This window comes from Notolepis coatsorum (genome assembly GCF_963971535.1).
Source record: "Notolepis coatsorum genome assembly, chromosome: 7".
NCBI lineage: Eukaryota > Metazoa > Chordata > Actinopteri > Aulopiformes > Paralepididae > Notolepis > Notolepis coatsorum.
The window spans coordinates 15,159,927-15,185,364 of NC_140171.1; the positions used below are offsets into that span (position 1 = coordinate 15,159,927).

At 45.7% G+C, this 25,438-nt stretch overlaps 1 protein-coding gene across 1 annotated transcript in view; it reads right to left on the reverse strand.

Moving 5' to 3' along the window:
• Positions 1 to 584: 584 nt before the first annotated feature.
• The window catches only part of kat14 (lysine acetyltransferase 14), a 33,198-nt gene continuing 8,344 nt past the window's right edge, over positions 585 to 25,438 (reverse strand). The window contains 12 exon segments of the mRNA XM_084318850.1: positions 585 to 953; positions 2,783 to 2,788; positions 2,791 to 2,978; positions 6,803 to 6,978; positions 8,273 to 8,403; positions 9,052 to 9,704; positions 10,408 to 10,860; positions 12,076 to 12,248; positions 13,643 to 13,764; positions 15,884 to 16,005; positions 18,400 to 18,721; positions 21,654 to 21,815. Of these exon segments, the coding sequence (XP_084174976.1) occupies positions 780 to 953; positions 2,783 to 2,788; positions 2,791 to 2,978; positions 6,803 to 6,978; positions 8,273 to 8,403; positions 9,052 to 9,704; positions 10,408 to 10,860; positions 12,076 to 12,248; positions 13,643 to 13,764; positions 15,884 to 16,005; positions 18,400 to 18,667 (2,466 nt within the window). The 5' untranslated portion in view covers positions 18,668 to 18,721; positions 21,654 to 21,815 and the 3' untranslated portion in view covers positions 585 to 779.

Here is a 25,438-nt window from a genome sequence, read left to right on the forward strand (position 1 = left end):
AGTAAGAAATCACTTTTAGATAAACACCCATATATTATTTCTTAATTCTACGATGGGTTTTTATGGTCCTTCAGTCTGTACTTAACTCACAACCAGAGAGAGGCAACTTCAACATCAGCTCAATTCAAATAAGTGGATATGAAGCGGTTTTTTATTAATTAATTAATTAATATTAATTAATTAATCCATCAATCAATCCGCGATTTTTCTTTTGTTACAGAATGATTCAAGACCCATCAATTACATCATCCAACATTGTTTAAACGACTAAGACATTCGCTGTGACAGAATCGCTTGATATTTAGTCGTTTAGTCGCCATTAACATATCCATTTGTAAAGATTATTGGCCACCTTCTTGTGATCCGGCGGAGTGATGTGATGTGGGTCGGTTGTGGGCGGGTCCTGGGCCAGCAGCGTGGATTGTTGCCAATAAAGACGTGTTAATGGCCAATCAGAATCGAGAAATTTGCATGCCGTTGTATAAACGGGAGTAAATAACACACACACACACACATACCCCTATGTTTGTCTTTTAGTGATGCAAGGAACCAATCCCCCCCCCCCCCCCCCCAGAAGGCCCAAGTCCAGAGAGCCCAGCACATCAGGATAACAACCTCTACATTGATTTCTTTCTCAAGACGCAATAAAGATTCCTTGAGAAGAGTGTCCTTGTGAGTAACAGTGTTGAGCAGTAAATCAATACTGAGGTGAGTGTGTGTGTGTGTGTGAGGCCGGAGACCCCCCCCCGGTAAAGCAAAAGTTCTCCCCGGTCGCTCGGTCAGCGCCGCAGCCGCAGGAAGAAGGCGTGCCGGCACTCTTTGCTGTCGACCGGGTAATACTTGTCGTAGAAGTCCAGGATGTACTCCTCGGTCTTGAAGCCGAACTTCTGGTAGAGCAGCATGGCCGGGTTGCTCGCCGACACGTGGAGAGTGACGTCCTTCCCCATGCAGGTCTGGAACCAAGAAACACAGGCTTTCAGAAGACTAACCCCTTCCCCCATGCAGGTCTGGAACCAAGAAACACAGGCTTTCAGAAGATTAAACCCTTCCCCATGCAGGTCTGGAACCAAGAAACACAGGCTGAATTTACTACATGACCGGGACGTTCTAGCTTGTTTGCCGACAGGATTCGGGAAAAGTTTGGTCCGTTCGGAGGCAGCTTCCAGGGGGAAGTACATACACCGGAAATTCTACCCCATAGACACTTTCGGCAGTAGTTCTTTACCAGGCTTTATACAACGGCATGCAAATTTCTCGATTCTGATTGGCTGAAACAGTCATTTTACACGTCTTTATTGGCAACAATTCCACGCTGCTGGCCCAGGACCCGCCCACAACCGACCCACATCACATCACTCCGCCGGATCACAAGAAGGTGGCCAATAATCTTTACAAATGGATATGTTAATGGCGACTAAACGACTAAATATCAAGCGATTCTGTCACAGCGAATGTCTTAGTCGTTTAAACAATGTTGGATGATGTAATTGATGGGTCTTGAATCATTCTGTAACAAAAGAAAAATCGCGGATTGATTGATGGATTAATTTGCGATTTTTTTTTCAATTTCTTTTTCCTTTCGACTGTCAGCGCTCGCTCTAGTCTCCACCCACCGCCACACACCCCCCCACACACATACACACACACGCACACACACGCACGCACGCGCACGCACACACACACACACACTCTGCCTGCAACGCGGGGGATAGTCAGAGAGCTGGGTGCTGCGCTGTTCTAAGTGAGCATGGCCTATTGAGTTGATTGATTGATTGATTGATTGCTAATAAAATTTTCAATCAATCATTCCAATAATACACAGTTGGATGTGTTAGTTGGTTGGATGCACTTCAAGCTGCTTCCACATGAGGCAACTTCTCTCAATCATTCCAATAATATACAGTTGGATGTGTTAGTTTGGTTGGATGCACTTCAAGCTGCTTCCACATGGAGGCAACTTGTCTTTTTTGTAGTTGTGGGAACTACTTTTTCTGGCGGATGGTTTTTTCAATAAATCTTCGATTAATGTGTGTTTATTGTATAGAAATAAGGTTGGATGAATCTAGCAGTTGTATAAAAGCTTTACATCACTTGCAGTCGTGATTGTGACCAATAAACCATGCCTAGGGGGGTCTAACGACCCTCGGCTGCGCCTCGGGCCTAACGACCACCCCTAGGCATGGTTTATTGGTCACAAACCACTCCTGCGCGTGATGTAATGCTTAATTATCTCACAGAGTCCTAACAGGCGAGGATTCCCACCTGAATGTAGGGCTGGGCGATATGGCCTAAAAATAAAATCTCAGATTTTTCTTACCACACCGATTTACCGTACACCGATTTTTCTCTCTTAAAAAACTAGAAACGCCAAGGAAATCATTCAAATAAGCTTTGTTTTTATTTGACACAAAAATTACCAAACAAGATTAATTTCCCTATTGGGATTGAAGTGCAAACCTAACTTTCACCAATCGTCACTTAAAAAAAATTATATGTATATATAAAAGGTTACTCTTGATCAAACAAAGATTAATGTCCCTATTGGGATTAATAGTGCAATAACTTGTTTTTTCACCAACTTCACTTAAAACAAATAAAAGGTGCCTCTTGATCATCAAACAAGAATGAATTTCCCTATTGGGATTAATAAAGTGCAAATCTAACTTTCACCAAACATCACTTTTTGTAAAATAAAATGAGACTTAAAAAAATGATTTTTTTTTAATCGTCCTAAATCATGAATTCGAATTAATCGATAAAAGGTTTAATCTCCCAGCCCTACCTGAATGGAATGAGATGGTAGATCATGAAGGTGGCGATGCCCGCCCTCCTCCACTCCGGGTGGACCTGCAGGAAGGAGATGTACGCCTCGCTGTACTTCACGTCCGGAACCATGAAGCCAAAACCAATCACCACCTTCTTGTACAGAACCACCACGCTGAAGTCTGGGTACTGGAGACACTCGGACAGGTCCACCCCTGAGAGAGAGAGGGGGAGGGAGGGGGGGGGGGGAGAGAGAGAGAGAGAGAGAGAGAGAGAGAGAGAGAGAGAGGGGAGAGAGAGAGAGGGGGAGGGAGGGGAGGGAGGGGGGGAGAGAGAGAGAGAGAGAGAGAGAGAGAGATTCAGGGAGGGGGGGAGAGAGAGAGAGCAGGAGGGAGGGACAGAGAGAGAGCATGCGAGAGAGGGGGAGGGAGGGAGGGGGGGGAGAGAGAGAGAGATAGATTCAGGGAGGGGGGGAGAGAGAGAGATTCAGGGAGGGGGGAGGAGAGAGAGAGCAGGAGGGAGAGATAGAGGGTAAGAGAGAGAGAACGAGGGAGGGACAGAGAGAGAGCATGCGAGAGAGAGCGAGAGAGAGAGAAGAGAGAGAGAATGAGGGAGGGACAGAGAGAGCAAGCGGGAGAGCAGGAGGGAGGGAGAGAAAGAGAGCAGGATGGGGGGAGACAGAGAAAGAGAGCAGGAGGGAGGGACAGAGAGAGAGCATGAGGGAGGGACAGAGAGAGAGAGAGCATGAGGGAGGGACAGAGAGAGAGAGAGCATGAGGGAGGGACAGAGAGAGAGAGCATGAGGGAGGGACAGAGAGAGAGAGAGAGAGAGAGAGAGAGAGCATGAGGGAGGGACAGAGAGAGAGAGAGCATGAGGGAGGGACAGAGAGAGAGAGAGAGCATGAGGAAGGGACAGGGAGAGAGAGAGCATGAGGGAGGGACAGATAGAGAGAGAGAGAGCATGAGGGAGGGACAGAGAGAGAGAGAGAGCATGAGGGAGGGACAGAGAGAGAGCATGAGGGAGGGACAGAGAGAGAGAGAGAGCATGAGGGAGTGGGTGGAGGAATAACCACAATGGTTGAAGTCTGGCTACTGGAGACACTGACAGATCCACCCTGAGGGAGAATGGGGGAGTGGGTGGAGGAATGAGGGGCAGAGAAAGACACTTTGTTGATCCCCTCAGGGAAATCAGGGCGACATAATGATTTAGGATGTCTCTTGTTTTCTTCACCATTCTTCACTGTGAGTTGGACAGAAACTGAATAGAGCCTCTTATCAAGTTCAAGTTTGTTTACCGATATTATTTGTCACAAGAAAATACAGAATACTTTATGATGAAATGCTTGTTTCTGTATGAGCCCCTGAGAGTGTGCTACATTACAGTAAAAAGAAAGTAAGTAAAAAAAAATAGTAATTAAGAAGTAAGTAAAAAGTAAGTAAAGTCAATGGGCCTCATTCAACAATACTCTTATTTTTCTTATATTCTTGCTTACCTGCCTGTTAAAACAGAAGTTTGGGAACCATAGACGACCTCTAAATATGCGTTATACGTATACAGTACTGCATATCTGTATGTTATGTCATAAATGTCATGATATATATCTGTATATCTGTATGTTGTGTATGTCATAAATGTCATTATGAATTGAAAAGGGGGGACCCTGATGTAAACAAGATGAAAGTCTTTCTCTGGTCTGCATCCCCTTAACAATTGTGTGTATTGAGCTGTACTGTATTGTACCCATTCTGCAATCTGTTAATAAAATCTTCAATCAATCAATGGCCTGGGCGGCCAGAGCATAACTGTTCTAACAGCAATATATAATCCATTTCAGACAGAACGCACGCAATAAGTTATAATAATAGTTATTATTATTATTGAAAAGTTCTGTATTTTTAAAGTCGTATTTGGGGGCAATTAACCAATGGTAGGCTTTTTTTTTTTATACAAATTTTTTGGGGTAAGAATTTCTTATTTCGGTAAGAGTGCTCTCGACCACTCTTATAATTTGTTCTTGCCTGAGAAAAAAGCAACAATAAGAAAACGTTGCTGAATCCCAGGTAAGAACAAAGTAAGAGGAAATGCTAGTTAAGAACTAAATCTGTTCTTATATCGCTTCATGCATGAGGCCCAATATGCATATACAATACAGAGTAAAATGAGTAACAGTGAGGTAGAATGCAGAGGTACAAAACTTAGGGTAGTTAGGCGCAGTGGTGCTCAAGCGGTGCTTATTGTTGAACAGTAATCCAGAACTGTTTTAATCTATTCTATTCTACGATTTTATTGCACTGCACTATTGCACTATTTTACTCTGTCTATTTTATCTTACTATTTTATTATTTTCTATTTAAAACTGAATCAAACCATAAACAAGGTGGCCTGTTGGGATGTTAGATCCTAATGTGAAAAACTGCGATTTTATATGTCTGCACTTTGAGCTGCAGTTTCTGTATGAAAGGTGCTATACAAATAAAGTTTATTATTATATTATTATTATTATTATTATTATTATTATTATTATTATTATTATTATTATTATTATTATTATTATTATTATTGCTTGTTCAAGTCTAGAGTTGTCAGGGCGGTCTGGTGCTTACCGCTTGTTCAAGAAATGGAATTAGGAATGGAATGTTGGAACCTATGTAACCCGCTCTAGTGATCGGCTGGTTCTCGGCGTCCCCCCCCCCCCCCCCCCCCGAGTTCTGCTCGGAAACAGAGTCAATCTGCATTTCACTATGATGTCCTTAAAGACTGAGATTATCCCCTTGACCACTAACTACGGTCATCAAGTTATAGGCGTTTTAATTGATTTGTCATCCTTGCTTCGGTCTACCCTCGTCTTGTTGTGTTATTGTTATGATTTCATATGCCGTGATTTCTACGCCGATTCATGTAAACTCAGACATACATGAGGGAAACCTCGGTTGCCTCAGTCGAGTATAAATAGAGGTTTGAAATGAAGCGATATTGGCATAGTTTGTGAGTGTCATCCTGTTATATTTGGCCCTCCTACTGTGCAAACTCTCGTGCAGCTACAGTGTTCACGTCCATAAATGGCCTTGGAGGAAACACGCCACCAAAAAGGATAAAGCCGATTTATTACATCAATATTCTCACATACACATGGATTTGAACAGGGGGGGTGTAGAGACTGCTGTAATTCCTACACTGTTCACCTGATGTGGATGTAATATACCCTCAAATTAAAGCTGAAAGTCTGCACTTAAAAGTACTTCTTGATTGTTTTTAATCTCAAGTCCATCGTGGTGGTGTACAGAGCCGGAATTGTGAAAATAGTGTCAATGTCCAAATATTTATGGACCCGACTGTATATATCCCCAAACTATAAACAGTCTTGTACAAAATAATTTGTTTGCGTTACTGGGTTAAATGTGTGATGTCATTATGACGCCACAGTCTCCAGGAAATATTGAATAATAATTCATTGATTCCATTTATATAGCGCTTTTCTAGACAGACTCAAAGCGCTCCCCACAATGTAGGGTGGAAATTGCCTCCTTCACCACCACTGTGTAGCACCCACCCTTGGGCTATGCAGGCTCAATGGCTGCCATACACTGGCACCCGGCACACATCACACTACTACACAATGGCTGAACGGCTCAGGAGACAGGGATTGATATCAGCCAATTAAGGGGAAGGGATGATTAGGTGGCCTTGATGTCAAAGACCTGATTGGGAATTTGGCCAGGAACATCGGGGAGCCCCCTACTCTTTACGATAGGCGTCCTGGGTTCTTTAACGACGAGATTCAGTCAGGACCTCGGTTTAGCGTCTCATCCGAAGGACGGCACTCGCAGCTATACGGTGTCCCTATCACCGTAACAGGGGCATTGTTACTGACTAGTCCAGAGGACAGAGTGCCCCCTGCTGGACAACCACACCACTTTCCGACAACGGCCTTGACCGGGACTCGAACCGGTGATCTTCCGGTCATGAATACAACTCAGTGAAATGATGAAGATGAAATATATATATATATTAAGGCCTACAATAACACAAGGCGTATTACCTGGCCAGAAGCTGTCGTGACACATGGAGTTGACAGAGGGAATGTGGTTGGGTCTGACGTAGCAGTAATCGATCGGGGCCTCTGACTCGGGGGTCCAGCGGGGGTCCTTCCTGTGGGGGTAGGCCCGGATCTCCGCCAGCAGACGTAGCTTCATCGGCTTGCTCTCGTAGTCCCGCCTGGAGAACACATTAACAGCGTGCAGTGGAACGTCAAACTCAGTGTGCTGCTTCTGTGTGATGTTTCTGGCTTACACATCTAGCCCAGGGACTACAACTGAAAACTAGCAACCCTGCTAATGTTGGCATGTTTACAGTTTTTAATTTGTATTAATTTATAAATGTATAACTGTTGATTGATATGGACTGTCCCTGATCAAATAAACTGAGTAAACTAAACTAAACTGCTCATCAAGAAGGCAAAGAGGGACGTAATCCTGGTCAGAACAACGGGGCAGACTACAATATATTTGCGTTTGTTAGCCATGCCAGCGATCTAAACAATCGATCCATGCCAAAGCTAGATACGTGGAAGATGAAAGACTCACACTCACAGCCATGCTGATTTGGCTAAATTACATCCAGCCATTTTCGTTTGAAACAACTTTAATTCATAACAGTCTACAATGTACGTGGGTGAAACCTGTGACAATTTTGTCATTGTGTTTAAACTTCTAGTGAAGGAAATATTAGTGACATTTGTAAACCACCAATTTTCCCACATGACCATTAAAGGACACCGTGACGTGAAAATGACCTCAATAATAGTGTACATCTATGTACCAATACATTCATAAATGGTCGAAATTGCATTTTTTTTTTACTCTACTCTACCTTTTCTCCCCCTTTTTTCCGTATTTTTCTCCGTATTTTTCTCCCATCCCAATTTAGTCGTTATGCCAATTCCCTTCCCTCCCTTCCTGGTCGTTGCGCGCATTTGCCCCCCACTTGCCGGTCTAGGGAGGGTTGATAGATACTATCACATGTCCCGTCCGATACATGTGGAGTCAGCCAGCCGCTTCTTTTCACCCGACAGCGAGGACTCCCACTGGGGGAGCGTAACGCGTGGGAGGCTCACACTACTTCCCTCAGTTCCCTCCCTCGCTGAGCAGGCGCCCCGACCGACCTGTAGGAGTCGCTGTTTACAACGACCAGGATACACACCCCACCGGCTTCCCACCGCTGACACTGCCAATTGTGTTAGTATGGACGACCAACCAAGCCGGAGGAACCGCTGACAGCTGGATTCGATACCAGTGTCTCTGTGGTGGTAGGCAGGCGCTTAGTCCGCTGCGCTACCCAGCCGCTCGAAATTGCAGTTGTCATACATTTTTTATTATCCCTTTCTGTGAAAAGGCTACATTTTGTAATGGACTTCTCCGGCACTCTGGTCAGATCCATCCAGTTAAATATGATCTCATTGACTTTGGGAATCAGGGTTTTTCCCCCCGAGTCTGCAGTTAGGGTACGGTACCTGATGAAGGGCTTGAGGGTACGGGACGTGTAGGGACTCCTTATGGACTGTTCCAGGCGGTCTGACCCTGTCAGACGATGACAGAAAGACACTGAGGACTGGTGGTATCCTCTCCTGCTGGAGACCGTCGTCTGAAAGAGAAACAAGCACATTACAGTGATGTGATAAGATGTCAGAGAAATTAACACGGTTACCAAGTATCTATAATCAGTGGGTCGTGATTTCAATGGCAATATCTGTCGGTGAGAGAAAGGCTGTGTGAGTGTGTGAGTGAGTGTGTGAGTGAGTGAGTGAGTGAGTGAGTGAGTGAGTGAGTGAGTGAGTGAGTGAGTGAGTGAGTGAGTGAGAGACTGAGTGAGTGAGAGAGAGACTGAGTAAGTGAGAGAGAGACTGAGTAAGTGAGAGAGAGACTGAGTAAGTGAGAGAGAGACTGAGTAAGTGAGAGAGAGACTGAGTAAGTGAGAGTGAGAGACTGAGTGAGTGAGTAAGTGAGTGAGTGTTTTAACAGGAGATATTTGAATATTTCGGGTCTCGTCTTGACTAGTTACAACAACCACCAGTGACTCACTGCATGTCATCAAACAGCAGCTCTGTGGGCTAACGACTCTTATTAATTAAAGGTAGCTAGTAACACACCTGGAAGCGGTCCAGGATGCGCAGGTCCTGTTCCGACTAGTTAAACGACTCGTATTAAAGGTAACACACACCTGGAAGCGCTCCAGGATGCGCAGGTCCTGTTCCGACTAGTTAAACGACTCGTATTAAAAGGTAACACACACCTGGAAGCGGTCCAGGATGCGCAGGTCCTGGCTGCTGGTGCAGTACTTCCCCCCCGTGGAGCTGCCGGACAGGCCGCCCTCCCGCGCCCCGTAGATCCCGCCCACCAGGGCGAGGGTGGCGCTGACCGCCTGGTCCACGTCCAGCAGGGGGAGCCCTCTCTGGCGCTTGGCCTGCCGCACGAGCAGCTTCCTGTGGAGGCGCTTGGCGTGCGGCGTGACGGCCAGCGCCAGGGGGCAGGCGTCCAGGCGGCGCAGCAGCATGCGCTCCTCGTACAGGGTGAGCGGGGCGTACCGGGGGCCCCCCCTCTGGGCCTCCGCCGCCGCACAGGGCCCCCCCCCCTCGGCCTTCTCGGCGTGCACCCGCCTCCGTTCGCCGCCGCCGGTGACGCCGGCACGGCCCCCTACGGCGGAGAGGAGGAGGAGGGCGGGGCCTTCGCCGCCGCGACCCCCCCGGCGGCGGGCCTCCTCGTAGTCCTCCTCGTGGTGGCGGTCGCGGCCCTCGTCGTCCTCCTCGCTGTCGGCCTCGCGTTTGATGTGCGCCGCGGCCGGGCGGAGCTTCTTGCGCACGGGGAGGCCGGCGTGGGCGGAGCTGGGGGGAGGGAGGTACTCCATGCCGGGGTCGATCATCCCCTCCGCGTCCAGCTCCTCGTCGTCTGAGGTCCCCGCGGGAGGAGAGGGGAGAGAAAACAAGCGCTCCATCATGAACACATTACTGAGAGATAATGAAGGTTGTTTCACTCAGCAGTCTGACTGCTCCATCATGAATACATTACTGAGAGATAATGAAGGTTGTTTCACTCAGCAGTCTGACTGCTCCATCATAGAAAATATGGCATCATCAGGCTATTATTCTAAAAGTATCAATACTAATAAAAGTATTGGACCGTTATTAGGTCAGTACTCTGTATCAAGACGATACTCACAGTAGGGCTGAGCCCAAACGTTCGAACCTTCATTCGTTACGTTGGCATTCAAATTCTAAATCAACATTCAAATTTTTTATTTTTTATTAAAAAAATATATATAACGGAATGAAAAAAAAATTATATATATATATATATTTTTTTTTTCATTCTGTTTAAACCAATGGGGCTTTTCTTCACAGTTCCAGATAAAGATTAGGCTACACTAATATTATAGTAAAATAAACTGATGAGTTATATTCATTAGGAAGTTGATTTAATTGATTTAGTTGGGCTGGGGCTTCTCCCTGGGCTGGGTCTGGGGCTGGAAAGTTGATTTAATAAAAGAAAAAATACTAATCAGAAAAAATACTAATCAGATGAATCACTTTATTCAAATTGAGGATTCAGTTTGAGGATATAAAAAAAGAAAAATTTATAAAAAGTAACTCACCGTGGAACAGGGCCTGTGGCGGCATGATGTCCGGGATGAGGTCGGCCTCCGACAGCAGGCTGGGCGTGGCCGAGTGAGAGGCCGGCGTCCCCGGGGCGGAGAAGTCAGGCGAGGGCGAGGGAGACGGGCTGGTCAGGGGCGTTCGGTCCGAGGAGCTGAGCGAGGAGAAGTCGATGACCTCTCCTTTCTCCAGGACCAGGTCGGGCCTGCGTCCTCCCCCCCCTCCTCCTCCACCTCCGCGGCCACCCAGCTTCACGGGCGTGGAGGAGGCGCTGCGGTCCGTGTAGCCGCTGGCCGCCGCCGCCGCCTCCTTCTGTGCACGGCGGATGTCCTTGGCCTCCTGGGTGCGACAGCGCTTCTCCTTGAGCTGCATGGCGTTCTCCACCGGGTTGCGGGCGCCACGCTTCCGCAGGCCCTCCAGGGTGATGACGGGCTCCACCGTGGGCTTCGAGGCTGCGGGGGGGGGGAGAGAGTGTGGGTTCATCATGGCATCCATTTTAACCAGTGTTAATTTTGTCAGCTATTTTTTATTTTAGTTTTAGTCTTAGTCATGTGTCAAATGCTCTTTTTCGTTTATCATATTTAGTCACCTTCGTCTATTTTTTCGTTTAGTCAGTTTTAGTCAACTACAGGTCTGAGCATTTTAGTCTTCGTTTAGTCTCGATTAATTTATTTAAATTTTTTTGCCACTCAGTTACAGCCTCATAAGTTGGCGTGAGCTTTTTCTAAACAAAAAAAGCTAACGTTAGTGCTAGCTGGTTAGACTTATGTAAGCGATTTAATGTGTTCTGTTGTGGTGGATCAACATAATGTAGCGATCCGTCATGCAGAAATGTAGGGAAGAAAGAGGAGAGTTTCCTTTTCTGTATGGCGCTTTATTTTCAGCTAAATATGGGGTTTTACAGGTTGATATTCACTTCTCATACACAACACAGCTGCCTGCTAATACGCTTCACAACAACAACGTAACATTCGGTCCGTCCTCCCATATCTCCCGGGGGGAACCAACACCCCCGGCATAACAGTGGTGCCCCCCTACCCACGTAACGATGTGTTGGGGATAAGGGTTCCGCACGGACAATTATGTTTGTTACTTTCCTGTCGGCAAACAAGCTACATTTTGTGTCGTCATGTTAAGTCAACGACATTGCATGAATAATTTCGTCACGTTAGTGTCACATGATCTCCATTAACGTGACGTCTTCGTCGGGGGGGGGCGGGGGGCTTCGTTGACAACCATATTTAGTCATCATTTTAGTTGACACTGATTTTAACAAGCTTTTCTTATTCAACTAATAAACAACAGATTAACTGATTTACGAATTAACTAACTCATTTATTGCCTATTTATTGTTAACATATATTTATAACTGATAGGGCATACAGGCCCTCAACTGCACCTTTGTTTACGCTGTTTATTTTTCTCATATTTCTATATTCAGATTATATTTGATTGCTTACACCGTTTATTTCTTCTCATATTTATATATTCAGATTTAATTCTAATGCCTATAAGTTTCTTTCTTCCATTACCCTGCCCATACCTGTACCTCCCCCCTCCTGCTATGACACCCGAATTTCCCCGAAGGGGATCAATAAAGGAATATCTTATCTCATCTCATCTCTTTTTGAGAACGCACCGGACGCACCGGACGCCCCCGGACTCACCTTTGGTCTTTGCCGTGGACTTGTCCAGCTCGGGCCTCAGGGTGGGCGGGCGGTTCTGCACCAGCTTCCACCAGCCCGGCTCTCCGAACTCCTGGGCCCCCGAGCGGAAGAACGTAGGGCTGCCCACCGACAGACAGCCGGCCACCGTGCTCCACCACGTCGAGGTCTTCTTCCTGCAAACCATCCAGAGGTTTATTTATTTATTAAAAATTTCTTTTTATTTTCTTTTTTTTATCTTTATTTCGAACATGTAATACAAACAATATAAAATCAAAACAAATCATTGATCTCAAGAAATTAAATGAAAAAAAATTATAATAAATAAACAAAAGCAAAACATAACTCAATTTACAGGAGTAGGAAGAAGTATACACTTATTTAATCCTACCCCTTTTCCACTACTCAAATGAGTGTACTAATTTAAAACCTTACAAAACAAATATATTATATATGCAAAACAAAAAACAAAATGTTTATATGTAAAACATGAAAGAAATAAAAATAAAAATGTAAACACCCGTGAATGTCAAATCCCTTCCTCATCCCTGTAGCTCGTGAACATAATAATTTCCTTATAATTCAGTTTGAATTGTCTCATATTTACATCACTGATGCTTGAAATGTGTGAACTTAGCGAAACAACATGGGCAAACGTACAGAACCTTACTTGGTACATGGTTGCTACCGTGTAACATCTCCAGTCTCTCTTTCTTCATCTTTCTTTTCTGTTCTCCCAGCCGTTAACAGACTGTTACGCTACCTGGCTAGCTAGCGAGCTGTACCTAGCATGCCGTTCAGCGGTGTAACAGTTAATAGGGTCCCCTCTCGATACACTACACAGTGTAGGTGCCGGTAAAACAATATATAAAAATATATTTTCGGGGACAAAACGATATTAGAATATTTGAAAATAGATGCCATCCCTAATTGCAACACAACTGTTTGGTAACTCGAAGACGGGGCTTAGATACGATGTTCATCGTTTGTTTTTACATACACTTCAACTGAAATGAAGAAAACTTAAAGGGGCACTTCACCAAAAGACAATGTCGATACGTTTTTGCACATAATCGCACACACATCCAGAAACAGTTTCACACATTCATTTAGTTTGACGGTTATTTGGAGTAAATGAGTTTGAATATGGCCACCAGTGATGTCATCGGGACAGTGAATCCTTGTGTTGCATCAACGACAGCACCATGAAAGGATATAGATGAAGAAACAGCAACACCTTGTCTTATCGTTTCATGGTGCTGTAAAGTATTCAACGTCCCCGATGACATCACTGGTGGCCATATTCAAACGTATTCACTCTCAATAAACTGAAATGAATGTGTGCAAAAAAACGTTTGATGTGTGTGAGATTATGTGCAAAATAAATCAGCGTTGTTTTTGGGGGCGAAGTGCCCTTTTAATAATAATGACGGCGTTTTACAAAAAAAAAGAAATCTCAATACAACTCTCACAGACAACAACGGCAAGAGCCACAGAGTAATGCCGCGGCGAAACGGGACAACTGAAAGGGTTCATGAGGAAGTGGAAGATGTCCATGTGTTAATCTGACCTCGCTCCCAGTAGAAAGGTCCAGTGTCGTCCTATAAAGGCACAGATGTCCTCCTTCCACCTGAAGTAGCCTTGGCGTCCTGTGCCCTCCAGCGACAGGTTGTACATGGCCAACATCACCACCTGCAACACGAGCGACGCGGTTTAGCCACACACTTGACCGCATGCACACCGGCTTCCACGTGGATGTGTACATCATGGAGCGATTGAAACATTCCTGTCGATAGACATTTCCCTCTATCGTTTTTTTGATGTAAACAAGACGAAAGTCTTTCTCTGGTATGCATCCCCTTAACCCTTTCACTGCCACACGACAGCCGGTTAACCCTTTCACTGTGACAATACAGAAGGTTAGCCCTTTACTATCACACAACCGACGGCGATGCTCCACCATTAGCTCCGTCGGTTGTGTGATAGTAAAGGGTTATATAACCTTCTGTCGTGTGGCAGTGAAAGGGTTAACAATTGTGTGTATTGAGCCGTACTGTTTTTTTTTTTTTTTTATCTTTTTCCCCCTCCTTTTTCCTCAGATTTTCTCCCATCCCAATGTTAGTCGTTATGCCAATTCCCAATCCCCTTCCTGGTCGCTGCGCACTTACCCCCCCCAGTCGGTCTGGGAGAGTGGAGGCTACCACGTGCTTCCTCCGACACACGTCTAGCCAATCAACCGCTTCTTTTCACCTGGCAGCGCGGACTCTCACTGAGAGGGTGTAACGTGTGGAAAGATCACACTACCCCCCTTAGATCCTATCCGCGCTGAGCAGGCGCCCCGACCGAACTGTAGGAGTCGCTGTTTACAACGACCCGGACCCACCCTCCAGCTTTCCCACCCTCTAATACTGCCAATTGTATTAGTGTGAACGGCCAGCCAAGCTGGTGACAACCCCGGAGCTGGGCTCGAACAGGCGAATCCAGCGTCTCCGGCGTTGGTGACGACGCAATCTCCGCTACGCCACCTGACCGCCCCTTCCTCTATCGTTTCTATCGCTATTGTCGGGGGAAAAAACAGCATAACTGCTTTATAGCAGTTTTTTACGTCATTCAGACCCTGCTTCACAGCAGTGTTTTACGTCATTCGCACCCTGCTTTATAGCAGTGTTTTACGTCATTCAGACCCTGCTTTACATAGGCCTGCCACGATAACACATTTTGCTGGGCGATTAATTGCCCCCGAAAATATCGCGATAAGCGATATTATTGCGACCGGTTGGAGAATTTTTTTGAGAAATTTATTTCCCAAAACCTTTATTTTGAAGCCCACCGCTCCGTCTTTTCCGGTGTTTAAGACTTTTATTTTGAAGCCCACCGACCGGACCGGAAGTATTGTTGTGATTATCCTAGCCGACAACTTGTTTCGTCCGGTTGTGTTTTTTAGTTTTAACGTTAGCTACTAACGTTAGATGCAGCTACTACAGGCAATCAACGATGAGGAGGAAGCGTCAAAGCAGTATTATAATAGAATAGCTGTGGTGCGTAGGCACTGCAGCACGACTCGAAAACGACCTGTTATAATAAATTAATTCATGTTTAACTTGTCCCCGTCTCCAGTCCTTTGACTAGCCCCACCCGTTCATTGTAAACAATGATGCATGTAATTGTATTAACGTTATTCTGTGTTATTCTAACGTTACACTACAAATAACGCTACTTGGTTAAAAGGAGCAACACTATTGAGAAATGTAGTTAAGCTATGTGGTGTTGCCCCACGGAGCTCCTGTGCTGTGCTGTAGTAAGGCCAGCGGCCCGCCTCCCAACACGGACAGTGACTGACAAGGGGCACTGGTTCCGCCTCATTAAAACAAACGCGCAAATAGCAATTAATCACGCCCGTCAAAATCATTGCATTCATTTAAATTATCGCGGCAATTAATCGATTTATTGCTTATCGCGGCAGGCCTAGCTTTACAGCAGTGTTTTACGTCATTCAGACCCTGCTTTACAGCAGTGTTTTACGTCATTCAGACCCTGCTTTACAGCAGTGTTTTACGTCATCAGACCCTGCTTCACAGCAGTGTTTTACGTCATTCGCACCCTGCTTTATAGCAGTGTTTTACGTCATTCAGACCCTGCTTTACAGCAGTGTTTTACGTCATTCAGACCCTGCTTTACAGCAGTGTTTTACGTCATTCAGACCCTGGAGGGCCCCGTCCTCGTCTTTACCCCGCGCAACCTACGGAGGGTCCCCGTCCTCATCTTTACCCCCTGCGACCTACAGAGGGCCCCGTCCTCGTCTTTTTCGTACCTGTTGCCAGGTCAGCCTCATCCTCTCGAAGGTCTCCTTGCCGTCCTCACAGCAGTCGTAGCACGTGAACTTGAAGAAGTTGTCTCCTTTCAGGTAGCTGGGCTGCTCTCCGTGGAGCTGTGCTGGATATTGGCAGCAGGAGAAACAAGACCAACTCAGAGGAGAAACAAGACTAACTCAGAGGGGAACAAGACTAACTCAGAGAAACAAGACTAACTTAGAAACAAACACGACTAACTCAGAGAGGAACAAGACTAACTCAGAGACAAACAAGACTAACTCAGAGACAAACAAGACTAACTCAGAGAGAAACAAGACTAACTTTGAAACAAACAAGACTAACTCAGAGAGAAACAAGACTAACTTAGAAACAAGACTAACTCAGAGGGGAACAAGACTAACTCAGAGAGAAACAAGACTAACTCTGAGATAAACAAGACTAACTCCGAGACAAACAAGACTAACTCAGAGACAAACAAGACTAACTCAGAGACAAACAAGACTAACTCAGAGACAAACAAGACTAACTCAGAGAGGAATAAGACTAACTCAGAGGAGAAACAAGACTAACTCAGAGAAACAAGACTAACTCAGAGAGAAACAAGACTAACTCAGAGACAAACAAGACTAACTCGGAGATAAACAAGACTAACTCAGAGAGGAACAAGACTAACTCAGAGACAAACAAGACTAACTCAGAGAGAAACAAGACTATCTCAGAGACAAACAAGACTATCTCAGAGACAAACAAGACTAACTAAGAGAGAAACAAGACTAACTCAGAGAGAAACAAGACTAACTCCGAGATAAACAAGACTAACTCAGAGAGAAGACTCCACCCCTTTTATTACATGATTCCCTTCTTGGAGCAGGATGCCACAACAAACAGCGCAGTGACTGGTCAGCATTATTCAAGACCCACTAGGTTCCACTGGAGTAAATCATACATTATGTCTTTATAGTAATTGTACTAATTTAACTGACATTTTTTTACAGTAATAAATATTGTCTACTGTATGCGTGTCTTGTAGCATGACACGGAAATAAAATAAATAGTTTGCGATAAGAGAGACGGTGAAAGGGGAGCTCCAGTAGCTCACCACGTACCGCGAGTGCTATTTCAGCGCCGTGGACAACCGTGCTCGTCACGGATCTGGGGCTGAGCGAGTTCGAATCCCGGACTGCAGCCGTGCCTTTCCCAGAGTGTCTTCCCCCCCATCTGAACCCTTTCAGCCTGCTTCTGTCGGTCGAACTTGACCAAGTATAAATGCGATAAACGTATAAAAGAGCCAGGGAAATGGCCAAAGTTAAAAAAAAAAAAAGAGAGACGGTGTAACAGGTGTATAAAACAAGTATATGAAATAACATGATGACTGCTAAGTAGGACGGAGCTCTCCTACAGGGACAGACAGACAGAGCTCTGCTACAGAGACAGACAGACAGACAGACAGAGCTCTGCTACAGAGACAGACAGACAGACAGACAGAGCTCTGCTACAGAGACAGACAGACAGACAGACAGAGCTCTGCTACAGAGACAGACAGACAGACAGACAGAGCTCTGCTACAGAGACAGACAGACAGACAGACAGACAGACAGACAGACAGACAGACAGACAGACAGACAGACAGAGAGAGCTCTGCTACAGAGACAGACAGACACACAGACAGCTCTTCTACAGAGACAGACAGACAGACAGACAGACAGACAGAGCTCTGCTACAGAGACAGACAGACAGCTCTGCTACAGAGACAGACAGACAGACAGCTCTGCTACAGAGACAGACAGACAGACAGAGCTCTGCTACAGACAGACAGACAGACAGACAGCTCTGCTACAGACAGACAGACAGACAGCTCTGCTACAGAGACACAGACAGACAGCTCTGCTAGAGACAGACAGACAGACAGACAGACAGACAGCTCTGCTACAGAGACAGACAGACAGCTCTGCTACAGAGACAGACAGACAGCTCTGCTAGAGACAGACAGACAGACAGACAGCTCTGCTAGAGACAGACAGACAGACAGACAGCTCTGCTACAGAGACAGACAGACAGACAGACAGCTCTGCTACAGAGACAGACAGACAGACAGACAGCTCTGCTACAGGGACAGACAGACAGACAGACAGCTCTGCTACAGGGACAGACAGACAGACAGCTCTGCTACAGGGACAGACAGACAGACAGCTCTGCTACAGAGACAGACAGACAGACAGCTCTGCTACAGAGACAGACAGACAGCTCTGCTACAGAGACAGACAGACAGCTCTGCTAGAGACAGACAGACAGACAGACAGCTCTGCTAGAGACAGACAGACAGACAGACAGCTCTGCTACAGAGACAGACAGACAGACAGACAGAGCTCTGCTACAGAGACAGACAGACAGACAGACAGCTCTGCTACAGAGACAGACAGACAGACAGAGCTCTGCTACAGAGACAGACAGACAGACAGAGCTCTGCTACAGAGACAGACAGTCTCCCGGTCCTCCTCCCCCGTCTCCCCCTCACCGGTGGTGATCCACTTGTGGCACTTGTCGCAGTAGAAGGCCATGTCCTCGCACGCCCAGCCGCCTCCCCCGTCGCCCTCCTCCCCTGCGTCGCTGTTGAGCGAGTCGCCGCTCTGGTCGTGGGAGAGGTCCACCGACACCTGGTCCTCCGACTCCACGATGAGCAGCGTCTCGCCCTCCACCTCGCCCTCCTCCAGGCCCTCCGAGGCCGAGGTGCCCGCCGCCTCGTCCTCCGCCTGGCCCGGCGGGTCGCCGCCGCCGCCGTCCATAGTGCCCCGCCGGCCGCCGCTCGAGGAGGAGGAGGAGGACGACCCCGTCAACACCTGAGCAGGAAGCGAGACTTTCACATTAAAAGCACGGTCCGCTTTCCCACATCCTTTCACATTCCTGTTTTATTACAAAACATACACACTGGAGAACCACAGGGAAGATGAGGGGGGGGGGGGGGGGGGGGGGTAAACACCAGGTCGCCTCTATACTTTAGGCAACTGGCTTGTCCTTCCGCTTTCCCGTTTTGCGCTCTGATTGGCCACGCACGTTTCTGGTCATGTGACATGTGCGCCAATCGTGGGACGGCAAGTTTTTGCACGGTTAAGCTTAGGCACTCTTTCGAAGTTGGTTAAGGTTAGTGTTTGTCTTAGAGCAGGGCGATAGAACGGCAGGTAGTTTGCAGGCTGTTAAGACGCGGAAATGGGCAAAGACACAGCTCGTCACGCTATTGGGCGTACATGTCACATGACCAGAAACGTGCGTGGCCAATCAGAGCGCAAAACGGGAACGCGGAAGGACAAGCCAGTTGCCTAAAGCATAGACGCCACCAGGTCAGGAACTGTGGTCGAACCGGTGACGTCACAGGTAGGTAGGTGGCGCATAATGTCTTAGCCCAGGGAACGAGACAAGACACCCTTTTCACTAAATTAACCCTTTCACTACCACACTGCCAAAGGGGTTAACCCTTTCACTGCGACAATACAGAAGGTTAACCATTTCACTACCACACTGCCAAAGGGTTAACCCTTTCACTACCACGCTACAGAAGGTTAACCCTTTACTACCACACTACAGACGGTTAACCGAGGCAAAACAACCCTTTCCTTAAAAGGAACACAGCAACATTTTGGGAAATTAGCTTACCGTCTTCTCCAGAGAGAGCCAAGATAGATGGATACCAGTTTCCTCTCTGTGCGTTCAGTAGAAAGCTATCTGGCTGCACGTTAGCCTAGCTTAGCACAATGAATGGAAGCGGACATGGCCGGTTAGCCTGGGCATTGTCCAACTAAACACCTCTCCCGAAGGCTAACCGGTCATGTCCACTTCCATTAATTGTGCTAAGCTAGGCTAACGTGCAGCCAGATAGCTTTCTACTGAACGCACAGAGATGAAACTGGTATCCATCTTCTCATCTCTCTCTGGAGAAGACCGTAAGCTAATTTCCCAAAATGTTGGCGTGTTCCTTTAACTCTTATACTGCAGCCAGATAGCTTTCTACTGAACACACAGAGAGGAAACTGGTATCCATCTTCTCGTCTCTCTCTGGAGAATACGGTAAGCACATTTCTCAAAATGTTGGCGTGTTCCTTTAAGTTACAGACCAACAACTAGTTTGTTGTCATAGCGCCACCATCTGGCCACATGGCACCATATCCGACACCGCGCTCCCTTGGGTCCCCGGCAATACACCCGCCGAGCGTGAAGCGAATATGGCGTATATCACGCCGGTTAGGGTACCTCATGTATACTGCACCTGTGTATACTGTATACTTTACTTACTCATAGTATATCATTTGATTCTAGTGTTTATTGTAACCATATTTATTGTAATGTATAATATAACTGATAGGGCTACAGACCCTCATCTGCACCTTTGATCACACCGCCTAATGGCTCATAATGTGTATATTCAGAGTTAATCATATTGTTTGCACTGCCTAATATCTTTACTTTTCTACTGTACTATCATTTTATTGCCTGTATTTATGTCTTCTACAATCACCCTGCCCATACCTGTACCTCCCATCCCCCCTCCTCCATTCTGCTATGATGCCTGAATTTCCCCCAAGGGGATCAATAAAGGAATTTATTACATGGTGTTTTCACATTCGCCGAAATGCTTGATTGTGATTGGTCAATAGCCCCTGACAGCGGTGAATAATTTTTCGATAACTGACCGCTGCCATGGGCAACGCGCAATAATCACCGGTGATTATTGCTTTTCGCAGCTGAAGCAATCAAGCCCACTGACACACACTGCATCAGTGCAATCAGACACACCTGCCGGCGATAATAATAATCACTTTATTTGGGCTGACAGAGCCACAGAACAACTGCGTCTGCATTTGATCTCGTCTTGTCGATGGTGTAAAATGAATTAGGTATATTGTTAGTAAGTTAGCCATGTAATAAGCGGGATAATGTATAGCCTATACTCTGTCATTGTCGCAAAATAATTGACCTTCACTACGTTTAAAACACCTCGGCGAGGCGCCTCGGTATTCTAAACTCCGTGTCGGTCAATTATTTTACGACAATGACCTCGTCATTACACAACACATTACATTATCCCTTACATGTTAGATCTCTTAGATCTTATCTTAGATATCTCAAGAAGTGTTCATCGGATGAACAGTTCTGGAGATGTTCGTATCGCGGACACAACACACAGAGGTTCCGCCCTTTATAGCTAAGACAGCTACTGACTGCTTGATCATCTTGACTAGTAAGACAGTTGAGATACTCCGGGTTCCCACAGACATTGCAAAATTAAATTTAAGGACTTTCAAGTACTTTTCTAAGCACTATTTTTTATTTAAAAAATGGCATTTAAAAAGGATACAATTCACTTTTAAATGCTGTTTTTTTATAGAAAAGAATAATCGGATCCAATATGTATGGCTTAAAAAAAACAATTTCCGACAATTAGTTACACTTTAAATAAAAAAGATAAATTTCTTGATTCAGAACAATTTTATCGTGGATGAACAAAACGTTCAATGCGAATGGTTTATTTGAATTTCAAGGACTTTTTAAGCACCTTGTTAAAAAATTTGCTATTTTGAATGAATTCCAGGGCTTAACTTTTTTTTATCAAGTACTTTAAGCACTTCAAGGACCTTGTGCGAACCCTGGATACTCGCCACGTGTAAGTGGTGTGAAATGAGTTCCTCGATTATCTTGGCAGACCTCGCTACACCGACACCGTGAAGAGGTTCGGGGGACCAGAGTGCCCAGGTAAAGGAGCGCCAATGCAAGCCGTACTTAGGCCTGTGGCTGGTGATCAGAGCGTTCGAGAGCCGCCTCCCTTCTGTCCCTCTCAGCCTCCAACTCCTGTGTCAGAATCCTCTGCTCCTCCAAGACCCTGAGGTTCTCCCTCTTCCGCTCCAAGCGCTCAAGGTCTCTGATGACGCCCTCGTGAAGTCTCTGTAAGGGGGGGGGGCGAGAGGAGACGGGTCGTTAAATGCCCTCGTTGGCGAGCTAGCGGCCCCTTCGTTTGGGCAGATTCTCCACACAAACACGCATGTTAAGATGTCCTCTTGCATAGTTTTGGTGCTTAAGATAGTGTTCATTTCTGCAGTGTAGCCTTTGGAACAGCCTGGTGGATTTATGTGGCGTGGTGTCATGGTGGGTCCGGTACTGGACCCCTCGGGCTTAAGAGGTTAAGTCTTTCATATCTTGACCATCATAAATACAGATGAGTCTGATATTCAATACAGTTGTTCACTGACCGTACAGAGTGACCTTTCAGCTGAACTGCAATAACCACAGGGCTTCCTGCCGTGCCTTGCGTTGGTCACCATAGTCGTTAGTAAATGGTGCATTTATATAACAGCTTTGGAACAGCCTGGTGGGGGATCTATGGGTTTCTGAATCTGTGGACATTTTAGAAGACATTTTAGACATTTAGTAGATTACAGAAGGTTAACCTTTCACTACCACACTACAGAAGGTTAACCTTTCACTACCACACTACAGAAGGTTAACCTTTCACTACCACACTACAGACGGTTAACCTTTCACTACCACACTACAGAAGGTTAACCTTTCACTACCACACTACAGAAGGTTAACCTTTCACTACCACACTACAGAAGGTTAACCTTTCACTACCACACTACAGAAGGTTAACCTTTCACTACCACACTACAGAAGGTTAACCTTTCACTACCACACTACAGAAGGTTAACCTTTCACTACCACACTACAGAAGGTTAACCTTTCACTACCACACTACAGAAGGTTAACCTTTCACTACCACACTACAGAAGGTTAACCTTTCACTACCACACTACAGAAGGTTAACCTTTCACTACCACTACAGAAGGTTAACCTTTCACTACCACACTACAGAAGGTTAACCTTTCACTACACTACAGGTTAACATTTTACTACCACACTACAGAAGGTTAACCTTTTACTACCACACTACAGACGGTTAACCCTTTCACTACACTACAGACAACCGTCTGTAGTGTGGTAGTGAAGCCAAGGGGTTAACCTAGTGTGGTTGTGAAAGTTAACCCTTTGTTGTGTGGCAGTTAAAGGGTTAACCTTTTGTATTGTCGCCGTGAAAGGGTTAACCCTTTGGTAGTGTGGTAGTGAAAGGGTTAAGACTAGGGGTGTAACGATTCAACCTCACAACGATTCGATTCGATTACGATTCTTCAGGCAACAATTCAATGCATCATGAAATCTCTTCATTTGACCACGATTCGATTAGATACATTTTCTATACATTTTCTGTCAGTTAATTCCCCAAGAAATGTTGAATACACAAATGTGGCTGGGGGAACTGATTCACTCAGCATGAATGGACTATAGGTCAATAAAAACAATACACACACAAAAAAAAAGATTAAAAAAAAATATGATTTTTTTTTAATTCCGATTATAATCGATTCTAACATACCGGTAATCAAATCGATGCATCGTTACACCCCTAGTTAAGAAGACACACTTTTTTAGCATTGCTTTTATTTATTTTTAATATGACTATTATTATGCGTTTGTTCTTGCCTTTTTAATAATTTTTTGCAATTATTTTCTGTGAAGCACATTGAGTTACTGTATGACATGTGCTACACAAATAAAGTTTGTTTGATTGATTGATGTACAGTGCAGGGCATAGGTGACCCTTACCAACATGGAAAACTAAAGGTGGTTGTTTTTTTGTTAACACACTCATGAGGTACTAGTATCCACATCCACACCTACAGTGACTCAGGAGGTAGAACACTTCACCTGGCTGGTAATCGGAAGGTTCCCTGTTCGATTTCCCGCTCCTCTCGGGCAGTGTGTCGAAGTGTCCTTGAGCTTAACCCCTAACTAACCGATGAGCAGGTCGGCACCTTGCATGGTCGCCTCCGCCATCGGTGAGTGAATGTGAGGCATAAGTTGTAAAGCGCTTTGGATAAAAGCTGTTAGTAAATGGTGCATTTATATAACGACTATGGTGACCAACGCAAGGCACGGCAGGAAGCCCTGTGGTTATTGCAGTTCAGCTGAAAGGTCACTCTGTACGGTCAGTGAACAACTGTATTGAATATCAGACTCATCTGTATTTATGATGGTCAAGATATGAAAGACTTAACCTCTTATTAAGCCTGAGGGGTCCAGTACCGGACCCACAATGACATTACGCCACATAAATCCATCTCTACAGAATGTACAGTGGGGGAAATAAGTATTGAACACATCAGCATTTTGTCCCGTAAATATATTTTTCTAATGTGGCCATTCAAGTGAAATTTTCACCAGACTTTGGTATTAACTCAGGGAATCCAGACAAAAAATCTAAACATTAAAGTCCATACATAAATATGTGTAATAAAGTGGAATGACATAGGAAAAAAGTATTGAACACACTAACTGAAATTAATTCAATGCTTAGTGGAGAAGCCTTTGTTTGTAATGACAGCTTCAAGGAAGCTTTCCGTATGATGTAACTAATCACCCGCAGTATTCAGATGTGATTTTGGCCCATTCCTCGACACAGATTGTCTTTAAATCTTGAAGATTGCGGGGGGGGGGCTCTTGTGAATCTGGATCTTCAGATGCTTCCACAAATATTCAATTGGGTTTAAGTCAGGTGATTGACTGGGCCATTCCAACAAGTTGATTTTCTTTCTCTGAAACCAACTGCGAGTTTGCTTTGCCGTTTGCTTTGGATCGTTGTCCTGCTGGAAGGTCCGCCCACGTCTCATCCTCAGCATCCTGGTAAATGGCAGCAGGTTCCTCTCAAGAATTTCTCTGTACATGGCTCCATTCATTGTTCCTTCAATGATATATAGTCAAGTTAGACCACGCTCACAAGTTCTAACACTGGGTGCTGTAATCCCATAAAGTTCAGTATATCAAAAAGCAGGGTAGCCGGACCAGCACTCTCAGGTTCAATGTTTTTAATGGCAGCCTGAATAGATAGCAGACATGTTTCGGACAATGTCCTTCTTCAGTGATATGACGTCTGCCAGTACCAGGAGAGGAGAAGCAGATACACCATGATACTTCCACCTCCAAACTTCCCTGTTGGTATAGTGTTATTCGGGTAATGTGCAATGCCATTTCTCCTCCAAACATGGTGTGTTGTGTGACAGCCAGAAGAAAGTAACATTTTGGTCTCATCTGACCAGAGTACATGCTCCCAGTAGTTCACTGGCTTGTCCAAATGTTGTTTGGCAAACTTTTTTTTTTTTTTATCCACTTTTTCTCCTTATTTTTCTATTTTTCTCCCATCCCAATTTCGCCTCGCCAATTCTCCCTTCAATTCTCCCCTCCCCTGTCTCGAAAGTTGCTAGACTATGCCTCCCACTGGTCGGCTGCAGTGAGGACCAAGCCTTGCATCACGTGTCCCCTCCGGTACACGAGGAGGCAGCTGTCGCATGTTTTCACCTGTACAGCGCGATCTCTCAGTGGCGAGGAGTAACGCGTGGGAGGCTCACGCTGCCCCCGTTACTTCCTGATTCTGCTGTACAGGCGCATCAACCGACCTGTAGGAGTCGCTGTCCACAACGTCCAATCCCCACCCACCAGCTTTCCCACCCCTAACA